Here is an 18,347-nt window from a genome sequence, read left to right as displayed (position 1 = left end):
TCCCTATATAGTGCACTACTTTAGACCAGAGCCCTATAGAACCCTATTCCCTATATAGTGCACTACTTTAGACCAGAGCCCTATAGAACCCTATTCCCTATATAGTGCACTACTTTAGACCAGAGCCCTATAGAACCCTATTCCCTATATAGTACACTACTTTAGACCAGAGCCCTATAGAACCCTATTCCCTATAGTGCACTACTTTAGTGCATTCCCTACTTTAGACCAGAGCCCTATAGAACCCTATTCCCTATATAGTACACTACTTTAGACCAGAGCCCTATAGAACCCTATTCCCTCTATAGTGCACTACTTTAGACCAGAGCCCTATAGAACCCTATTCCCTATATAGTGCACTACTTTAGACCAGAGCCCTATAGAACCCTATTCCCTATATAGTGCACTACTTTAGACCAGAGTCCCTATAGAACCCTATTCCCTATATAGTGCACCACTTTTAACCAGAGCCCTATAGAACCCTATTCCCTATATAGTGCACTACTTTTAACCAGAGCCCTATAGAACCCTATTCCCTATATAGTGCACTACTTTTAACCAGAGCCCTATAGAACCCTATTCCCTATGTAGTGCGCTACTTTTAACCAGAGCTATTCTCGATATAGTCCACTACTTGGTAGGGCCCATGGTAGGGAATAGGATGTCATTAGACCCCATCATACTAACCATCCCACTGTTAGTTCTGTATGTCTCAGTCGCTCCGATGACAGGCGAGAAGTGACTCTCTTTGGCTTTCTGGCTGAAGGCTATTGGCTGAAGGCTATTGGCTGACATCCATTCTAGAACCAACATCTATTGGCTGGGTCTGTCATGCATCCAGAGACTTGTTCTTCCTGTCAGCCGCTTGTCTTAGTCTCTTTGGCTCTGTCGAAAGTGTCAAACAAAATCCTAGCCTCCTCTCTTTCTGTAACGGGTGTCGTCGGAAGGATGAGACCAAGGCACAGCGTTGTTTGAGTTCCACATAATATATAAACAAAGTGAAACTTTAGAAAAGACAAAACAATAAAGAAAACAACGACCGAACAGCTTTGTTGTGCAAACTACCCTGCACACAAACAAAGAACAAGATCCCACACAGAAGGAGGGAAAAGGGCTGCCTAAATATGATCCCCAATCAGAGACAACGATAGACAGCTGCCTCTGATTGGGAACCACACAGGCCAAACAACAAAGAAATAGAGAACATAGACAACGATAGACAGCTGCCTCTGATTGGGAACCACACAGGCCAAACAACAAGGAAATAGAGAACATAGACAATGATAGACAGCTGCCTCTGATTGGGAACCACACAGGCCAAACAACAAAGAAATAGAGAACATAGACAATGATAGACAGCTGCCTCTGATTGGGAACCACACAGGCCAAACAACAAGGAAATTGAGAACATAGTCAATGATAGACAGCTGCCTCTGATTGGGAACCATACTCGGCCAGAAACAAATAAATAGAGAACATAGAATACCCACCCAAATCACACACCTGACCAAACCAAAGTAGAGACATAAAAAGGCTCTCTAAGGTCAGGGCGTGACACTTTCATTGTGTAGAAAGAGCTGTTCGGGATGAGCTCTGTTAATGTTCTTGTGCTTCACACATTTTCTCACCGAAAACAATATCTAAGGACATGTTTGTTTTCTCACCCCGTCTGTTTCACCACTTCTCTTTTACACAAAACCCTCTCGAGTATCAGAGTCAAATGGATCTCTCCTCTCCTCTCCTCTCCTCTCCTCTCCTCTCCTCTCCTCTCCTCTCTCCTCTCCTCTCCTCTCCTCTCCTCTCCTCTCCTCTCCTCTCCCTCTGCCTCTGCCTCTGCCTCTGCCTCTGCCTCTGCCTCTGCCTCCTCTCCTCTCCTCTCCTCGTCTCTGTCTCTGTCTCTGTCTCTGTCTCTGTCTCTGTCCCTCTCCTCTCCTCTCCTCTCTTCTCTTCTCTTCTCTCCCTACACTGTCTCTGTCTCTGTCTCTGTCCCTCTCCTCCCTCTCTTCCTCTCTATCCTCTGGGCCTCTCTGCTCTCCTCTCCTCTCCCTCCTCTCCTCTCCCTCTCCCCTCCCTCCTCTCCACTCCCCTCCTCTCCTCTCCTCTCTCCTCTAAGCCGCTGCCTCTCAAATCCCCACCCTCTGCACTAGTGCCTTGTCTCTGTCTTTCTATCCTATGGGCCTGCTCTGCACTAGCACCTTATCCCTGTCTTTCTATCCTATGGGCCTGCTCTGCACTAGCGCCTTATCCCTGTCTTTCTATCCTATGGGCCTGCTCTGCACTAGCACCTTATCCCTGTCTTTCTATCCTATGGGCCTGCTCTGCACTAGCACCTTATCCCTGTCTTTCTATCCTATGGGCCTGCTCTGCACTAGCACCTTATCCCTGTCTTTCTATCCTATGGGCCTGCTCTGCACTAGCACCTTGTCTCTGTCTTTCTATCCTATGGGCCTGCTCTGCACTAGTGCCTTATCTCTGTCTTTCTATCCTATGGGCCTGCTCTGCACTAGCACCTTATCCCTGTCTTTCTATCCTATGGGCCTGCTCTGCACTAGCACCTTATCCCTGTCTTTCTATCCTATGGGCCTGCTCTGCACTAGCACCTTATCCCTGTCTTTCTATCCTATGGGCCTGCTCTGCACTAGCACCTTATCCCTGTCTTTCTATCCTATGGGCCTGCTCTGCACTAGCACCTTATCCCTGTCTTTCTATCCTATGGGCCTGCTCTGCACTAGCACCTTGTCTCTGTCTTTCTATCCTATGGGCCTGCTCTGCACTAGCACCTTGTCTCTGTCTTTCTATCCTATGGGCCTGCTCTGCACTAGTGCCTTATCTCTGTCTTTCTATCCTATGGGCCTGCTCTGCACTAGCACCTTATCCCTGTCTTTCTATCCTATGGGCCTGCTCTGCACTAGCACCTTATCCCTGTCTTTCTATCCTATGGGCCTGCTCTGCACTAGCACCTTGTCTCTGTCTTTCTATCCTATGGGCCTGCTCTGCACTAGCACCTTGTCTCTGTCTTTCTATCCTATGGGCCTGCTCTGCACTAGCGCCTTATCTCTGTCTTTCTATCCTATGGGCCTGCTCTGCACTAGCACCTTATCCCTGTCTTTCTATCCTATGGGCCTGCTCTGCACTAGCACCTTATCCCTGTCTTTCTATCCTATGGGCCTGCTCTGCACTAGCACCTTGTCTCTGTCTTTCTATCCTATGGGCCTGAAACACAGATGTCTGGTTTGATTGCTAGAAGTAGTGCCTGGTGTAAACATACAGTATAACGGGATTATAGGGCCTGGGTGGTATAAACTTCAACTTTGACTTGTGGTTGCCTGGTCTCTGGTCTCCAACAGTTAGACATACTGTGGTTGTCTGGTCTCTGGTCTCTAACAGTTAGACATACTGTGGTTGTCTGGTCTCTGGTCTCTAACAGTTAGACATACTGTGGTTGTCTGGTCTCTGGTCTCTAACAGTTAGACATACTGTGGTTGTCTGGTCTCTGGTCTCTGGTCTCTGACAGTTAGACATACTGTGGTTGTCTGGTCTCTGGTCTCTAACAGTTAGACATACTGTGGTTGTCTGGTCTCTGGTCTCTAACAGTTAGACATACTGTGGTTGTCTGGTCTCTGGTCTCTGACAGTTAGACATACTGTGGTTGTCTGGTCTCTAACAGTTAGACATACTGTGGTTGTCTGGTCTCTGGTCTCTGACAGTTAGACATACTGTGGTTGTCTGGTCTCTGACAGTTAGACATACTGTGGTTGCCTGGTCTCTGGTCTCTAACAGTTAGACATACTGTGGTTGCCTGGTCTCTGGTCTCCAACAGTTAGACATACTGTGGTTGCCTGGTCTCTGGTCTCTAACAGTTAGACATACTGTGGTTGTCTGGTCTCTGACAGTTAGACATACTGTGGTTGTCTGGTCTCTGGTCTCTAACAGTTAGACATACTGTGGTTGCCTGGTGTCTGGTCTCTAACAGTTAGACATACTGTGGTTGTCTGGTCTCTGGTCTCCAACAGTTAGACATACTGTGGTTGCCTGGTGTCTGGTCTCTAACAGTTAGACATACTGTGGTTGCCTGGTCTCTGGTCTCTAACAGTTAGACATACTGTGGTTGTCTGGTCTCTGACAGTTAGACATACTGTGGTTGCCTGGTCTCTGGTCTCTAACAGTTAGACATACTGTGGTTGTCTGGTCTCCAGAGACCTCGTGTCTCCTCTTTCATTGAAAATGACAGATCACTGATAGTTTACTCAGTGTTGCCTGGTGTAACTTTCCATACAGTTACTGAGTTGTAACTGCCTCTCCTTACTACAGGGCCTGTCTCAGGGATTCTCTCACACACACACACACACACACACACACACACACACACACACACACACACACACACACACACACACACACACACACACACACACACACACACACACACACACACACACACACACACACACACACACACACACAGCATAGTAAGTAGCCTTACGTAGACCTCTAATTGGCATTTTGGCACAGAGGTCCAAGATACACCCAGCACACTTCCAGAAAGGCAGGGGTCATTTCCCTCTGTTTCATCTCTGCTTACTGTAAGACTTCATCTAGCAGAACAGGACATTGTGTTCATCCTGAATGGAACCCTGTTCATCCTAAATGGAACCCTGTTCATTCTAAATGGAATGTTCATCCTAAATGGAACCCTGAATGGAACCCTGTTCTAATGGAATTCATCCTAAATGGAAAATGGAACCCTGTTCATCCTGTTCATCCTAAATGGAACCCTGTTCATCCTGTTCATTCTAAATGGAACCCTGTTCTAAATGGAAAATCCTGAATGGAACCCTGTTCATCCTGAATGGAACCCTGTTCATGGAACTAAATGGAACCCTGTTCATCCCTGTTCATCCTAATTCCTAAATGGAACCCTGTTCTCCTAATGGAACCCTGTTCATTAAATGGAACCCATGTTCCTGTTCCTAATGGAACCCTGTTCCTCCTAATGGAACCCTGTTCATCCTAATGGAACCCTGTTCCCTAAATGGAACCCTGTTCATCCTAATGGAACCCTGTTCCTCCTAATGGAACCCTGTTCATCCTAAATGGAACCCTGTTCATCCTAATGGAACCCTGTTCCTCCTAATGGAACCCTGTTCCTAAATGGAACCCTGTTCCTCCTAATGGAACCCTGTTCATCCTGAATGGAACCCTGTTCCTGGAACCCTGTTCATCCTAATGGAACCCTGTTCCTCCTAATGGAACCCTGTTCCTCCTAATGGAACCCTGTTCTCCTGTTCCTCCTAATGGAACCCTGTTCCTCCTAATGGAACCATGTTCCTCCTAATGCAGGAACCCTGTTCCTCCTAATGCAGGAACCCTGTTCCTCCTAATGCAGGAACCCTGTTCCTCCTAATGGAACCCTGTTCCTCCTAATGGAACCCTGTTCCTCCTAATGGAACCCTGTTCCTCCTAATGGAACCCTGTTCCTCCTAATGGAACCCTGTTCATCCTGAATGGTCAGAAGTGCATCTCTTACAGGGCCTGGGTGGCATTCAACACTAATTCAATCCCATTATGCACATCTGCATTAAATGCCATGTAATTCAACAGGGAACTGTGGCCTTTATAGAAACAAACATGAAGCACGAGCATCCTGTTTTGTTCCCCCTTCATTCACTGTGTCCGTCTGTTCGTCTTTAGGCTTATCATGGTCTATTTGTGTCTGTCTGTGTTTTTTAATTACCCAGATAGCACATAACGTTCTCAGGACCATATGTTTCTTAGAGCTTGGTGAACACGTGTTCATCCTATGGTTATTTTGCATACAACCTTCAAATCAAATCAAATCCAATTTTATTTGTCACGTAGACAGAATACAACAAGTGTAGACCATACAGTGAAATGCTTACTTACAAGCCTTTAACCAACAGTGCAGTTTTAAGAAAAATACCAAAAACCTATTCATATTAGTCTATTCAAATAACACTCGTTAAGATCAGGTGTGGCCAATTAGTGGGCGCGGTCACACCACACCTGAACACACGTAACAAGATAGAGAATAGAGAGAGTTTTGTTGATGCTGAGAACAGAATTGTTTGTTTTTAAATAATGTTCTTAGAATGTTCTTTGAACTTTACTAACGGAACGTTGTCTTAATGTTCTGAGAACTTTAAAACAGAACTACGAGGAAACCTGCATAAAAACGTTACGCTGACATACTGAAATTTCCAACAACTAAAAAAACAAAACATATGGTTTTCAGAACATTAGGTGCTAGCTGGGTACTGAGATATACTGAGTGGTGCATTGTGGGTCTGATAATAGTTTTAGGTTTGGACATCTCCATGAAAAGCGCTTTTTAGACAATGACTAGAATTAATCAGTGTCCGGGCCTCATGATATCCATTAGATTAGTCCATCAGGGCCATCTTCATGGGTTCCTACAATAAGACACTGTGCTTCTAATACTTTGGTTCATACAGTTACCCAAGAGGCAAGGCACATGTCCACTGTTAATTGTTTGTCATTTTGCTGCGACCGATTTGTCTTTAAAGGGACATACTCCAAATCTGTTCTCTGAGTGTGTTTTCTCTCTCCGACCCTCAGGATTCACCCCAGCCTCCTCCACCCCGGCAACCTCCCACACGGCAGAGCCAGCCGGGGTCAAGGTCAAGGTCAAGGACACGGGCTAGGACACGGGAGCGGCTTGATCTCTGCATCATCGTCTGTGAGCAGCATACATCAGGCCCAGCCGTCGCTACGCAAGATCAAAGGGCGTATCCACAGGAGCAAGAGCCTGGACAGCATCGATCTGCTGGACTCCAATGTAAGTGGAGACCCTACATGACACAGAGGCCTAAAGGAATTAAGGGTTAAGTAATATTTACATTTAAGTCATTTAGCAGACGCTCTTATCCAGAGCGACTTACATTATGGTCAGTGGAGACCCTACATGACAGAGAGGCCTAAAGGAATTAACAGTTAAGTAATATTATGGTCGGTCAGCAGATGCTTTTGTCCAAACAGACAGAACTGGCAGCATTTACAACGACACTATTGAGATTCCTTTTGGTTGACTTGGATACTTTCTAAGTGGGGGAACTCAGTGCTCCTCTTTCTACAACACATTTCCAAGTGGGGGAACTCAGTGCTCCTCTTTCTATCTACAACACATTTCCAAGTGGGGGAACTCAGTGCTCCTCTTTCTACAACACATTTCCAAGTGGGGGAACTCAGTGCTCCTCTTTCTACAACACATTTCCAAGTGGGGGAACTCAGTGCTCCTCTTTCTACAACACATTTCCAAGTTGGGGAACTCAGTGCTCCTCTTTCTATCTACAACACATTTCCAAGTGGGGGAACTCAGTGCTCCTCTTTCTACAAACATTTCCAAGTTGGGGAACTCAGTGCTCCTCTTTCTACAACACATTTCCAAGTTGGGGAACTCAGTGCTCCTCTTTCTACAACACATTTCCAAGTTGGGGAACTCAGTGCTCCTCTTTCTATCTACAACACATTTCCAAGTGGGGGAACTCAGTGCTCCTCTTTCTACAACACATTTCCAAGTGGGGGAACTCAGTGCTCCTCTTTCTACAACACATTTCCAAGTGGGGGAACTCAGTGCTCCTCTTTCTACAAACATTTCCAAGTTGGGGAACTCAGTGCTCCTCTTTCTACAACACATTTCCAAGTTGGGGAACTCAGTGCTCCTCTTTCTACAACACATTTCCAAGTTGGGGAACTCAGTGCTCCTCTTTCTACAACACATTTCCAAGTGGGGGAACTCAGTGCTCCTCTTTCTACAACACATTTCCAAGTGGGGGAAAATGTCAGAGTTTCCCCAGTTCCCGAAGCATTTAACACAGCAACACCTACAATGTATATTGTTTATATGAGTTAGCTACATAGCCCTAACTAATAATATGTCTAAATCAGCATCGGTAGTGACACATTCAGTGGACCACGTTGGAACAGTCTCTATGTTTCACTGAGACATTAGGAACCACCGTCCAATAGAAACACCAGAATGGGTAGAATCAATGACATCATTCATCAACTATTTAAACAGTCCACAACCAGTATAGCCACTGGTTATACACACACACACACACACACACACACACACACACACACACACACACACACACACACAGCTTAGAATTCTAATGTGTTCAACTTATTCCACTTCAATGTAAGATATCCTATACCGCGGTTCCCCTACTGGTGGCCCGCAGGCCAAGTGGTTTTATGTGTGTGTGTGTGTGTGTCAGTGGAGGTTGATGGCGTTTATGATGAGGAAGGACAAAAAAAAAAAATATCACGAGCATGGCGTTGGACTAGTAACTGAGCTGACAAGGTAGAAATCTGTCGCTCTGCCCCTGAACAGGCAGTTAACCCACTGGTCCTAGGCAGTCATTGAAAATAAGAATTTGCTCTAAACTGACTTGCCTAGTTAAATAAAGGTAAAATAAAATGTTTTAAGTTTACAACATAGGTGCTCAGGTTGAGAGAAACATTTGAGGTGACAGACACATTCAATACCTTCGTGAACACTCCTCCCCACATCTAGCTGATCTAGAGTGTAATCATTAGTCCAACAGTTGCAAACGAGAGTTTCCATTGGACAAATTCAGGTATGTTTATCCCCGTTTAATTCCGTTTTAAAAAAGGTTTTTCAACAGATTCGGCAGAATGAATACGCCTCTGATCGCACGTAAATACGGTTCACTTTCATAGCAGCCACGTTGTATTCCTTCTCTCATCTATGCACTCTCCTCCTCTCACCTTTTCCCTTTGCTTGTGGACTTCAATGCACCACACATTAGCTGTATGCTACCAGACGATAAAAAACTTATCATAACCACTACACACAGCCTACATCATTGTCACCATATTAGCTAAAGTATCGTCCTAGTCAACATAACTAATATAACTAACACGCTAGTAAACCCTGCAGTAACGTTAGTGTATAGTCAGTAAGCAGTTACACCAGCTAGCTAACATAGCATCCCTCTGTTATAGCCAGCTAGCTAACATAGCATCCCTCTGTTATAGCCAGCTAGCTAACATAGCATCCCTCTGTTATAGCCAGCTAGCTAACATAGCATCCCTCTGTTATAGCCAGCTAGTTAACGTAGCATCCCTCTGTTATAGCCAGCTAGCTAACATAGCATCCCTCTGTTATAGCCAGCTAGCTAACATAGCATCCCTCTGTTATAGCCAGCTAGGAGGTAACATAGCATCCCTCTGTTATAGCCAGCTAGCTAACATAGCATCCCTCTGTTATAGCCAGCAAGCTAACATAGCATCCCTCTGTTTGAGCAGGGTGTTTGAGTACGCTAAACTAGCTAGCTGCATTTACTAGCTAAGTAAGTGAAATTGCTTTTCCTTCATTTGGGAAAGACATTTATTTGTTAAAAACGGTTAAACTATTGTCTTTCTCTCTCTTTGGGTCAACTACTCACCACATCTGATGCAATGCAATTTATTCATTCTCTGATCCTTTTGATTGGGTGGAAAACATGTCAGTTCATGCTGCAAGAGCTCTGATAGGTTAGAGGATGTCCTCCGGAAGTTGTCATAATTACTGTGTAAGTCTATGGAAGGGGGTGAGAACCATGAGCCTCCTAGGTTTTGTATTGAAGTCAATGTACCCAGAGGAGGACAGAAGCAAGCAGTCCTCCAGCTACACCATGGTGCTATGCTACAGAGTGCTGTTGAGGCTACTGTAGACCTTCATTACAATACAGTGTGTTTTAATCAATTATTTGGTGACTTGAAAATATTTAGTATAGTTTCATATAAAAAGGGTAATGTTTGAAATGCAGTGAGTGATGAGGGTCTGTAGCTGTGGAGACGAGAGGTCTGCTTTACAGTGAGTGATGAGGGTCTGTAGCTGTGGAGACGAGAGGAGAGGTCTGCTTTACAGTGAGTGATGAGGGTCTGTAGCTGTGGAGAAGAGAGGTCTGCTTTACAGTGAGTGATGAGGGTCTGTAGCTGTGAAGAAGAGAGGTCTGCTTTACAGTGAGTGATGAGGGTCTGTAGCTGTGAAGAAGAGAGGTCTGCTTTACAGTGAGTGATGAGGGTCTGTAGCTGTGAAGAAGAGAGGTCTGCTTTACAGTGAGTGATGAGGGTCTGTAGCTGTGGAGAGGAGAGGTCTGCTTTACAGTGAGTGATGAGGGTATGTAGCTGTGGAGAGGAGAGGTCTGTTTTACAGTGAGTGATGAGGGTCTGTAGCTGTGGAGAGGAGAGGTCTGTTTTACAGTGAGTGATGAGGGTCTGTAGCTGTGGAGAGGAGAGGTCTGTTTTACAGTGAGTGATGAGGGTCTGTAGCTGTGGAGAGGAGAGGTCTGCTTTACAGTGAGTGATGAGGGTCTGCAGGACTGAGGAAGAAGCTGAGTTGTAGAACAGATCTCTTTCCGACAGCGTCCCACTACGACCTCAGGCCACACAGTGAGTAGTAACAACAGGTCTACTGCTTCATAAATGTTTGATTTATTTGTGGTTTATGTCAGACAGTGACAGATCCACAACACACTGAGAAAAGAATCATCTGATGCACATTTTACCAAAGCATCTGGGGGGGTCCCAGTGTGCATCACCCCTCACCCTCACAGACGGCCTCAGCTGGGGGGGAGGGGGGGGGGTCACAGTGTGCATCACACCTCACCCTCACAGACGGCCTCAGCTGGGGGGGAGTCCCAGTGTGTATCACACTACAACCTCACAGACGGCCTCAGCTGGGGGGGGTCCCAGTGTGCATCACACTACAACCTCACAGACGGCCTCAGCTGGGGGGGTCCCAGTGTGTATCACACTACAACCTCACAGACGGCCTCAGCTGGGGGAGGGGGGGGTCCCAGTGTGTTTAAAACTCATTAAAACTCATTTTTTAAAGAGCATTTTGATTGGTTGTGACATGTAACCTTACGGCCGTCATTATTTGAATGACATCGTCCCACCACTATAAAAACTCCTTCTGGAAAACCAGAGCGTTGTTGTGGACGTTTTATAGTCAAACCAAAACCAGAGCGTTGTTGTGGACGTCTGGCCGTTTTATAGTCAAACCAAAACCAGAGCGTTGTTGTGGACGTTTTATAGTCAAACCAAAACCAGAGCGTTGTTGTGGACGTTTTATAGTCAAACCAAAACCAGAGCGTTGTTGTGGACGTTTTATAGTCAAACCAAAACCAGAGCGTTGTTGTGGACGTTTTATAGTCAAACCAAAACCAGAGCGTTGTTGTGGACGTTTTATAGTCAAACCAAAACCAGAGCGTTGTTGTGGACGTTTTATAGTCAAACCAAAACCAGAGCGTTGTTGTGGACGTTTTATAGTCAAACCAAAACCAGAGCGTTGTTGTGGACGTTTTTATAGTCAAACCAAAACCAGAGCGTTGTTGTGGACGTTTTATAGTCAAACCAAAACCAGAGCGTTGTTGTGGACGTTTTATAGTCAAACCAAAACCAGAGCGTTGTTGTGGACGTTTTATAGTCAAACCAAAACCAGAGCGTTGTTGTGGACGTTTTATAGTCAAACCAAAACCAGAGCGTTGTTGTGGACGTTTTATAGTCAAACCAAAACCAGAGCGTTGTTGTGGACGTTTTATAGTCAAACCAAAACCAGAGCGTTGTTGTGGACGTTTTATAGTCAAACCAAAACCAGAGCGTTGTTGTGGACGTTTTATAGTCAAAAAGTAAAACAATCTTTTAGGTTTTTGACTGAAGACCCATGTTTCATTAGTTTAAAAAAAGTGTGACAATTAGTTACTTTGCTGTTATTATAGTATTAATACCCCCCACACAGGGACAGGGACCTGTTATTATAGTATTAATACCCCCCACACAGGGAGAGAGAGGACCTGCTACTCTGTTATTATAGTATTAATACCCCCTCACACAGGGACCGTAGAGAGAGGACCTGCTACTCTGTTATTATAGTATTAATACCCCCCACACAGGGACCGTAGAGAGAGGACCTGCTACTCTGTTATTAGAGTATTAATACCCCCCACACACAGGGACCGTAGAGAGAGGACCTGCTACTCTGTTATTATAGTATTAATACCCCCCACACAGGGACCGTAGAGAGAGGACCTGCTACTCTGTTATTAGAGTATTAATACCCCCCCACACACAGGGACCGTAGAGAGAGGACCTGCTACTCTGTTATTATAGTATTAATACCCCCCACACACAGGGACCGTAGAGAGAGGACCTGCTACTACTCTGTTATTATAGTATTAATACCCCCTCCCCCACACAGGGACCATAGAGAGAGGACCTGCTGTTATTATAGTATTAATACCCCCTCACACAGGGACCGTAGAGAGAGGACCTGCTGTTATTATAGTATTAATACCCCCCTCACACAGGGACCGTAGAGAGAGGACCTGCTGTTATTATAGTATTAATACCCCCTCACACAGGGACCGTAGAGAGAGGACCTGCTGTTATTATAGTATTAATACCCCCTCACACAGGGACCGTAGAGAGAGGACCTGCTGTTATTATAGTATTAATACCCCCCTCACACAGGGACCGTAGAGAGAGGACCTGCTGTTATTATAGTATTAATATCCCCTCACACAGGGACCGTAGAGAGAGGACCTGCTGTTAGAGTATTAATACCCCCCTCACACAGGGACCGTAGAGAGAGGACCTGCTGTTATTATAGTATTAATACCCCCTCACACAGGGACCGTAGAGAGAGGACCTGCTGTTATTATAGTATTAATACCCCCCCCCCACACAGGGACCGTAGAGAGAGGACCTGCTGTTATTATAGTATTAATACCCCCTCACACAGGGACCGTAGAGAGAGGACCTGCTGTTATTATAGTATTAATACCCCCTCACACAGGGACCGTAGAGAGAGGACCTGCTGTTATTATAGTATTAATACCCCCCCCCACACAGGGACCGTAGAGAGAGGACCTGCTACTCTGTTATTATAGTATTAATACCCCCTCACACAGGGACCGTAGAGAGAGGACCTGCTGTTATTAGAGTATTAATACCCCCTCACACAGGGACCGTAGAGAGAGGACCTGCTACTCTGTTATTATAGTATTAATACCCCCCTCACACAGGGACCGTAGAGAGAGGACCTGCTGTTATTATAGTATTAATACCCCCCCCACACAGGGACCGTAGAGAGAGGACCTGCTACTCTGTTATTATAGTATTAATACCCCCCACACACAGGGACCGTAGAGAGAGGACCTGCTACTCTGTTATTAGAGTATTAATACCCCCCTCACACAGGGACCGTAGAGAGAGGACCTGCTACTCTGTTATTATAGTATTAATACCCCCCTCACACAGGGACCGTAGAGAGAGGACCTGCTGTTATTATAGTATTAATACCCCCCTCACACAGGGACCGTAGAGAGAGGACCTGCTGTTATTATAGTATTAATACCCCCTCACACAGGGACCGTAGAGAGAGGACCTGCTGTTATTATAGTATTAATACCCCCTTCACACAGGGACCGTAGAGAGAGGACCTGCTGTTATTATAGTATTAATATCCCCCCCCACACAGGGACCGTAGAGAGAGGACCTGCTGTTATTATAGTATTAATACCCCCTCACACAGGGACCGTAGAGAGAGGACCTGCTACTCTGTTATTATAGTATTAATACCCCCTCACACAGGGACCGTAGAGAGAGGACCTGCTGTTATTATAGTATTAATACCCCCCACATAGGGACCGTAGAGAGAGGACCTGCTGTTATTATAGTATTAATACCCCCTCACACAGGGACCGTAGAGAGAGGACCTGCTGTTATTATAGTATTAATACCCCCCCACACAGGGACCGTAGAGAGAGGACCTGCTACTCTGTTATTATAGTATTAATACCCCCCACACAGGGACAGTAGAGAGAGGACCTGCTGTTATTATAGTATTAATACCCCCTCACACAGGGACCGTAGAGAGAGGACCTGCTGTTATTATAGTATTAATACCCCCTCACACAGGGACCGTAGAGAGAGGACCTGCTACTCTGTTATTATAGTATTAATACCCCCTCACACAGGGACCGTAGAGAGAGGACCTGCTACTCTGTTATTATAGTATTAATACCCCCTCACACAGGGACCGTAGAGAGAGGACCTGCTGTTATTATAGTATTAATACCCCCTCACACAGGGACCGTAGAGAGAGGACCTGCTGTTATTATAGTATTAATACCCCCTCACACAGGGACCGTAGAGAGAGGACCTGCTGTTATTATAGTATTAATACCCCCCTCACACAGGGACCGTAGAGAGAGGACCTGCTGTTATTATAGTATTAATACCCCCCTCACACAGGGACCGTAGAGAGAGGACCTGCTACTCTGTTATTATAGTATTAATACCCCCTCACACAGGGACCGTAGAGAGAGGACCTGCTGTTATTATAGTATTAATACCCCCTCACACAGGGACCGTAGAGAGAGGACCTACCCCCCACACACAGGGACCTAGAGAGAGGACTCTGTTATTATAGTATTAATACCCCCTCACACAGGGACCGTAGAGAGAGGACCTGCTGTTATTATAGTATTAATACCCCCTCACACAGGGACCGTAGAGAGAGGACCTGCTGTTATTATAGTATTAATACCCCCTCACACAGGGACCGTAGAGAGAGGACCTGCTACTCTGTTATTATAGTATTAATACCCCCCTCACACAGGGACCGTAGAGAGAGGACCTGCTGTTATTATAGTATTAATACCCCCCCACACACAGGGACCGTAGAGAGAGGACCTGCTACTCTGTTATTATAGTATTAATACCCCCCCACACAGGGACCGTAGAGAGAGGACCTGCTACTCTGTTATTATAGTATTAATACCCCCTCACACAGGGACCGTAGAGAGAGGACCTGCTGTTAGAGTATTAATACCCCCCTCACACAGGGACCGTAGAGAGAGGACCTGCTGTTATTATAGTATTAATACCCCCTCACACAGGGACCGTAGAGAGAGGACCTGCTGTTATTATAGTATTAATACCCCCTCACACAGGGACCGTAGAGAGAGGACCTGCTGTTATTATAGTATTAATACCCCCTCACACAGGGACCGTAGAGAGAGGACCTGCTACTCTGTTATTATAGTATTAATACCCCCCTCACACAGGGACCGTAGAGAGAGGACCTGCTGTTATTATAGTATGAATACCCCCTCACACAGGGACCGTAGAGAGAGGACCTGCTGTTATTATAGTATTAATACCCCCCCTCACACAGGGACCGTAGAGAGAGGACCTGCTACTCTGTTATTATAGTATTAATACCCCCCTCACACAGGGACCGTAGAGAGAGGACCTGCTACTCTGTTATTATAGTATTAATACCCCCCTCACACAGGGACCGTAGAGAGAGGACCTGCTACTCTGTTATTATAGTATTAATACCCCCTCACACAGGGACCGTAGAGAGAGGAGGACTCTGTTATTATAGTATTAATACCCCCCCACACAGGGACCGTAGAGAGAGGACCTGCTACTCTGTTATTATAGTATTAATACCCCCCTCACACAGGGACCGTAGAGAGAGGACCTGCTGTTATTATAGTATTAATACCCCCCCTCACACAGGGACCGTAGAGAGAGGACCTGCTGTTATTATAGTATTAATACCCCCTCACACAGGGACCGTAGAGAGAGGACCTGCTACTCTGTTATTATAGTATTAATACCCCCTCACACAGGGACCGTAGAGAGAGGACCTGCTGTTATTATAGTATTAATACCCCCTCACACAGGGACCGTAGAGAGAGGACCTGCTGTTATTATAGTATTAATACCCCCTCACACAGGGACCGTAGAGAGAGGACCTGCTACTCTGTTATTAGAGTATTAATAATATTTTTTGACCAGGACCTATTGTAGTGCACTATATAGGGAATAGGGTGCACTAAATAGGGAATAGGGTGCACTGTGAGATGCAGCCAATGTTCTGAGGAATGTTCTTATCCTATATGTGTCTCCAGCATAATGCAGCAGTGGAATTATATGGACTTAGTTAGTTCTGATGAGATGAGAGAGAGAGAGAGAGAGAGAGAGAGAGAGACAGAGAGAGAGAGAGAGAGAGAGACAGAGAGAGAGACAGAGAGAGAGACAGAGAGAGAGACAGAGAGAGAGACAGAGAGAGAGACAGAGAGAGAGACAGAGAGAGAGACAGAGAGAGAGACAGAGAGAGAGACAGAGACAGACAGAGAGACACAGAGAGAGAGAGATGAGAGAGAGATGAGAGAGAGATGAGAGAGAGATGAGAGAGAGATGAGAGCAAAGCCATTTTTTAATTAATACATGTACTGGACACGACACACACACACACAGAGACACGACACACACACAGAGCGACACGACACACACACAGAGCGACACGACACACACACAGAGCGACACGACACACACACAGAGCGACACGACACACACACAGAGCGACACGACACACACACAGAGACACGACACACACAGAGAGACACGACACACACAGACACACACGACACACACAGAGAGACACGACACACAGAGAGACACGACACACACGACACACACGACACACACAGAGAGACACGACACACACAGAGAGACACGACACACACAGAGAGACACGACACACACAGAGAGACACGACACACACAGAGAGACACGACACACACAGAGAGACACACACAGAGAGACACGACACACACAGAGAGACACGACACACACAGAGAGACACGACACACACAGAGAGACACGACACACACAGAGAGACACGACACACACAGAGAGACACGACACACACAGAGAGACACGACACACTGCACGCTCAGTGCAGGCATGAGAAAACCTGCAAGGCTTCTCTGTGTGTACATTAGACTTGTTCACACCGAGACAATAGAGACATATGAGTCATCTTTCCTGCTGTTCAGAGGAGTTTTAAACCCCGCACAGAACGGTGTCCCAAATGCATTACCTATGATGTAGTGCATAACCCATAGGGCTAGGGTCCAAAAGTCCTGCACCCTAAAGAGGGACTAGGGTGCCATTTGGGATGCATTTTTATTTCTTGCAATAATATCCTAGGGGGTGTTATACAACATGTACTGAGCTGAACTTGTTCATTTAATGATCATTTTTAAATCTAACGACCATGATTATATATGAGAACTAAAAATGTGTGTTTTTTTAATGCAGCATTTTTCTACTCCCTCAGCTATTTGAGAGAATGTTTTAAGGAGGGAATGTTTGCTGCAGAGAGATTAGAGTACATCCCAGACCAGAGAGGTTAGAGTACATCCCAGACCAGAGAGGTTAGAGTACATCCCAGACCAGAGAGGTTAGAGTACATCCCAGACCAGAGAGGTTAGAGTACATCCCAGACCAGAGAGGTTAGAGTACATCCCAGACCAGAGAGGTTAGAGTACATCCCAGACCAGAGAGGTTAGAGTACATCCCAGACCAGAGAGGTTAGAGTACATCCCAGACCAGAGAGGTTAGAGTACATCCCAGACCAGAGAGGTTAGAGTACATCCCAGACCAGAGAGGTTAGAGTACATCCCAGACCAGAGAGGTTAGAGTACATCCCAGACCAGAGAGGTTAGAGTACATCCCAGACCAGAGAGGTTAGAGTACATCCCAGACCAGAGAGGTTAGAGTACATCCCAGACCAGAGAGGTTAGAGTACATCCCAGACCAGAGAGGTTAGAGTACATCCCAGACCAGAGAGGTTAGAGTACATCCCAGACCAGAGAGGTTAGAGTACATCCCAGACCAGAGAGGTTAGAGTACATCCCAGACCAGAGAGGTTAGAGTACATCCCAGACCAGAGAGGTTAGAGTACATCCCAGACCAGAGAGTTAGAGTACATCCCAGACCAGAGAGGTTAGAGTACATCCCAGACCAGAGAGGTTAGAGTACATCCCAGACCAGAGAGGTTAGAGTACATCCCAGACCAGAGAGGTTAGAGTACATCCCAGACCAGAGAGGTTAGAGTACATCCCAGACCAGAGAGGTTAGAGTACATCCCAGACCAGAGAGGTTAGAGTACATCCCAGACCAGAGAGGTTAGAGTACATCCCAGACCAGAGTACATCCCAGACCAGAGAGGTTAGAGTACATCCCAGACCAGAGAGGTTAGAGTACATCCCAGACCAGAGGTTAGAGTACATCCCAGACCAGAGAGGTTAGAGTACATCCCAGACCAGAGAGGTTAGAGTACATCCCAGACCAGAGAGGTTAGAGTACATCCCAGACCAGAGAGGTTAGAGTACATCCCAGACCAGAGAGGTTAGAGTACATCCCAGACCAGAGAGGTTAGATTACATCCCAGACCAGAGAGGTTAGAGTACATCCCAAACCAGAGAGAT

The 18,347-nt window shown here is 46.0% G+C and overlaps 1 protein-coding gene across 1 annotated transcript in view; it reads left to right on the top strand.

Annotated features, from left to right (window-relative positions):
- Positions 1-18,347, top strand: part of LOC124031591 (tight junction protein ZO-1-like) — a 268,215-nt gene that overhangs the window by 58,573 nt on the left and 191,295 nt on the right. Inside the window, 1 exon segment of the mRNA XM_046343022.1 lies at positions 6,598-6,817. Within this exon segment, the coding sequence (XP_046198978.1) occupies positions 6,598-6,817 (220 nt within the window).

Source organism: Oncorhynchus gorbuscha, linkage group LG01 (genome assembly GCF_021184085.1).
Source record: "Oncorhynchus gorbuscha isolate QuinsamMale2020 ecotype Even-year linkage group LG01, OgorEven_v1.0, whole genome shotgun sequence".
NCBI classification, from domain to species: domain Eukaryota; kingdom Metazoa; phylum Chordata; class Actinopteri; order Salmoniformes; family Salmonidae; genus Oncorhynchus; species Oncorhynchus gorbuscha.
This window is presented reverse-complemented; position numbering and strand designations above follow the sequence as displayed.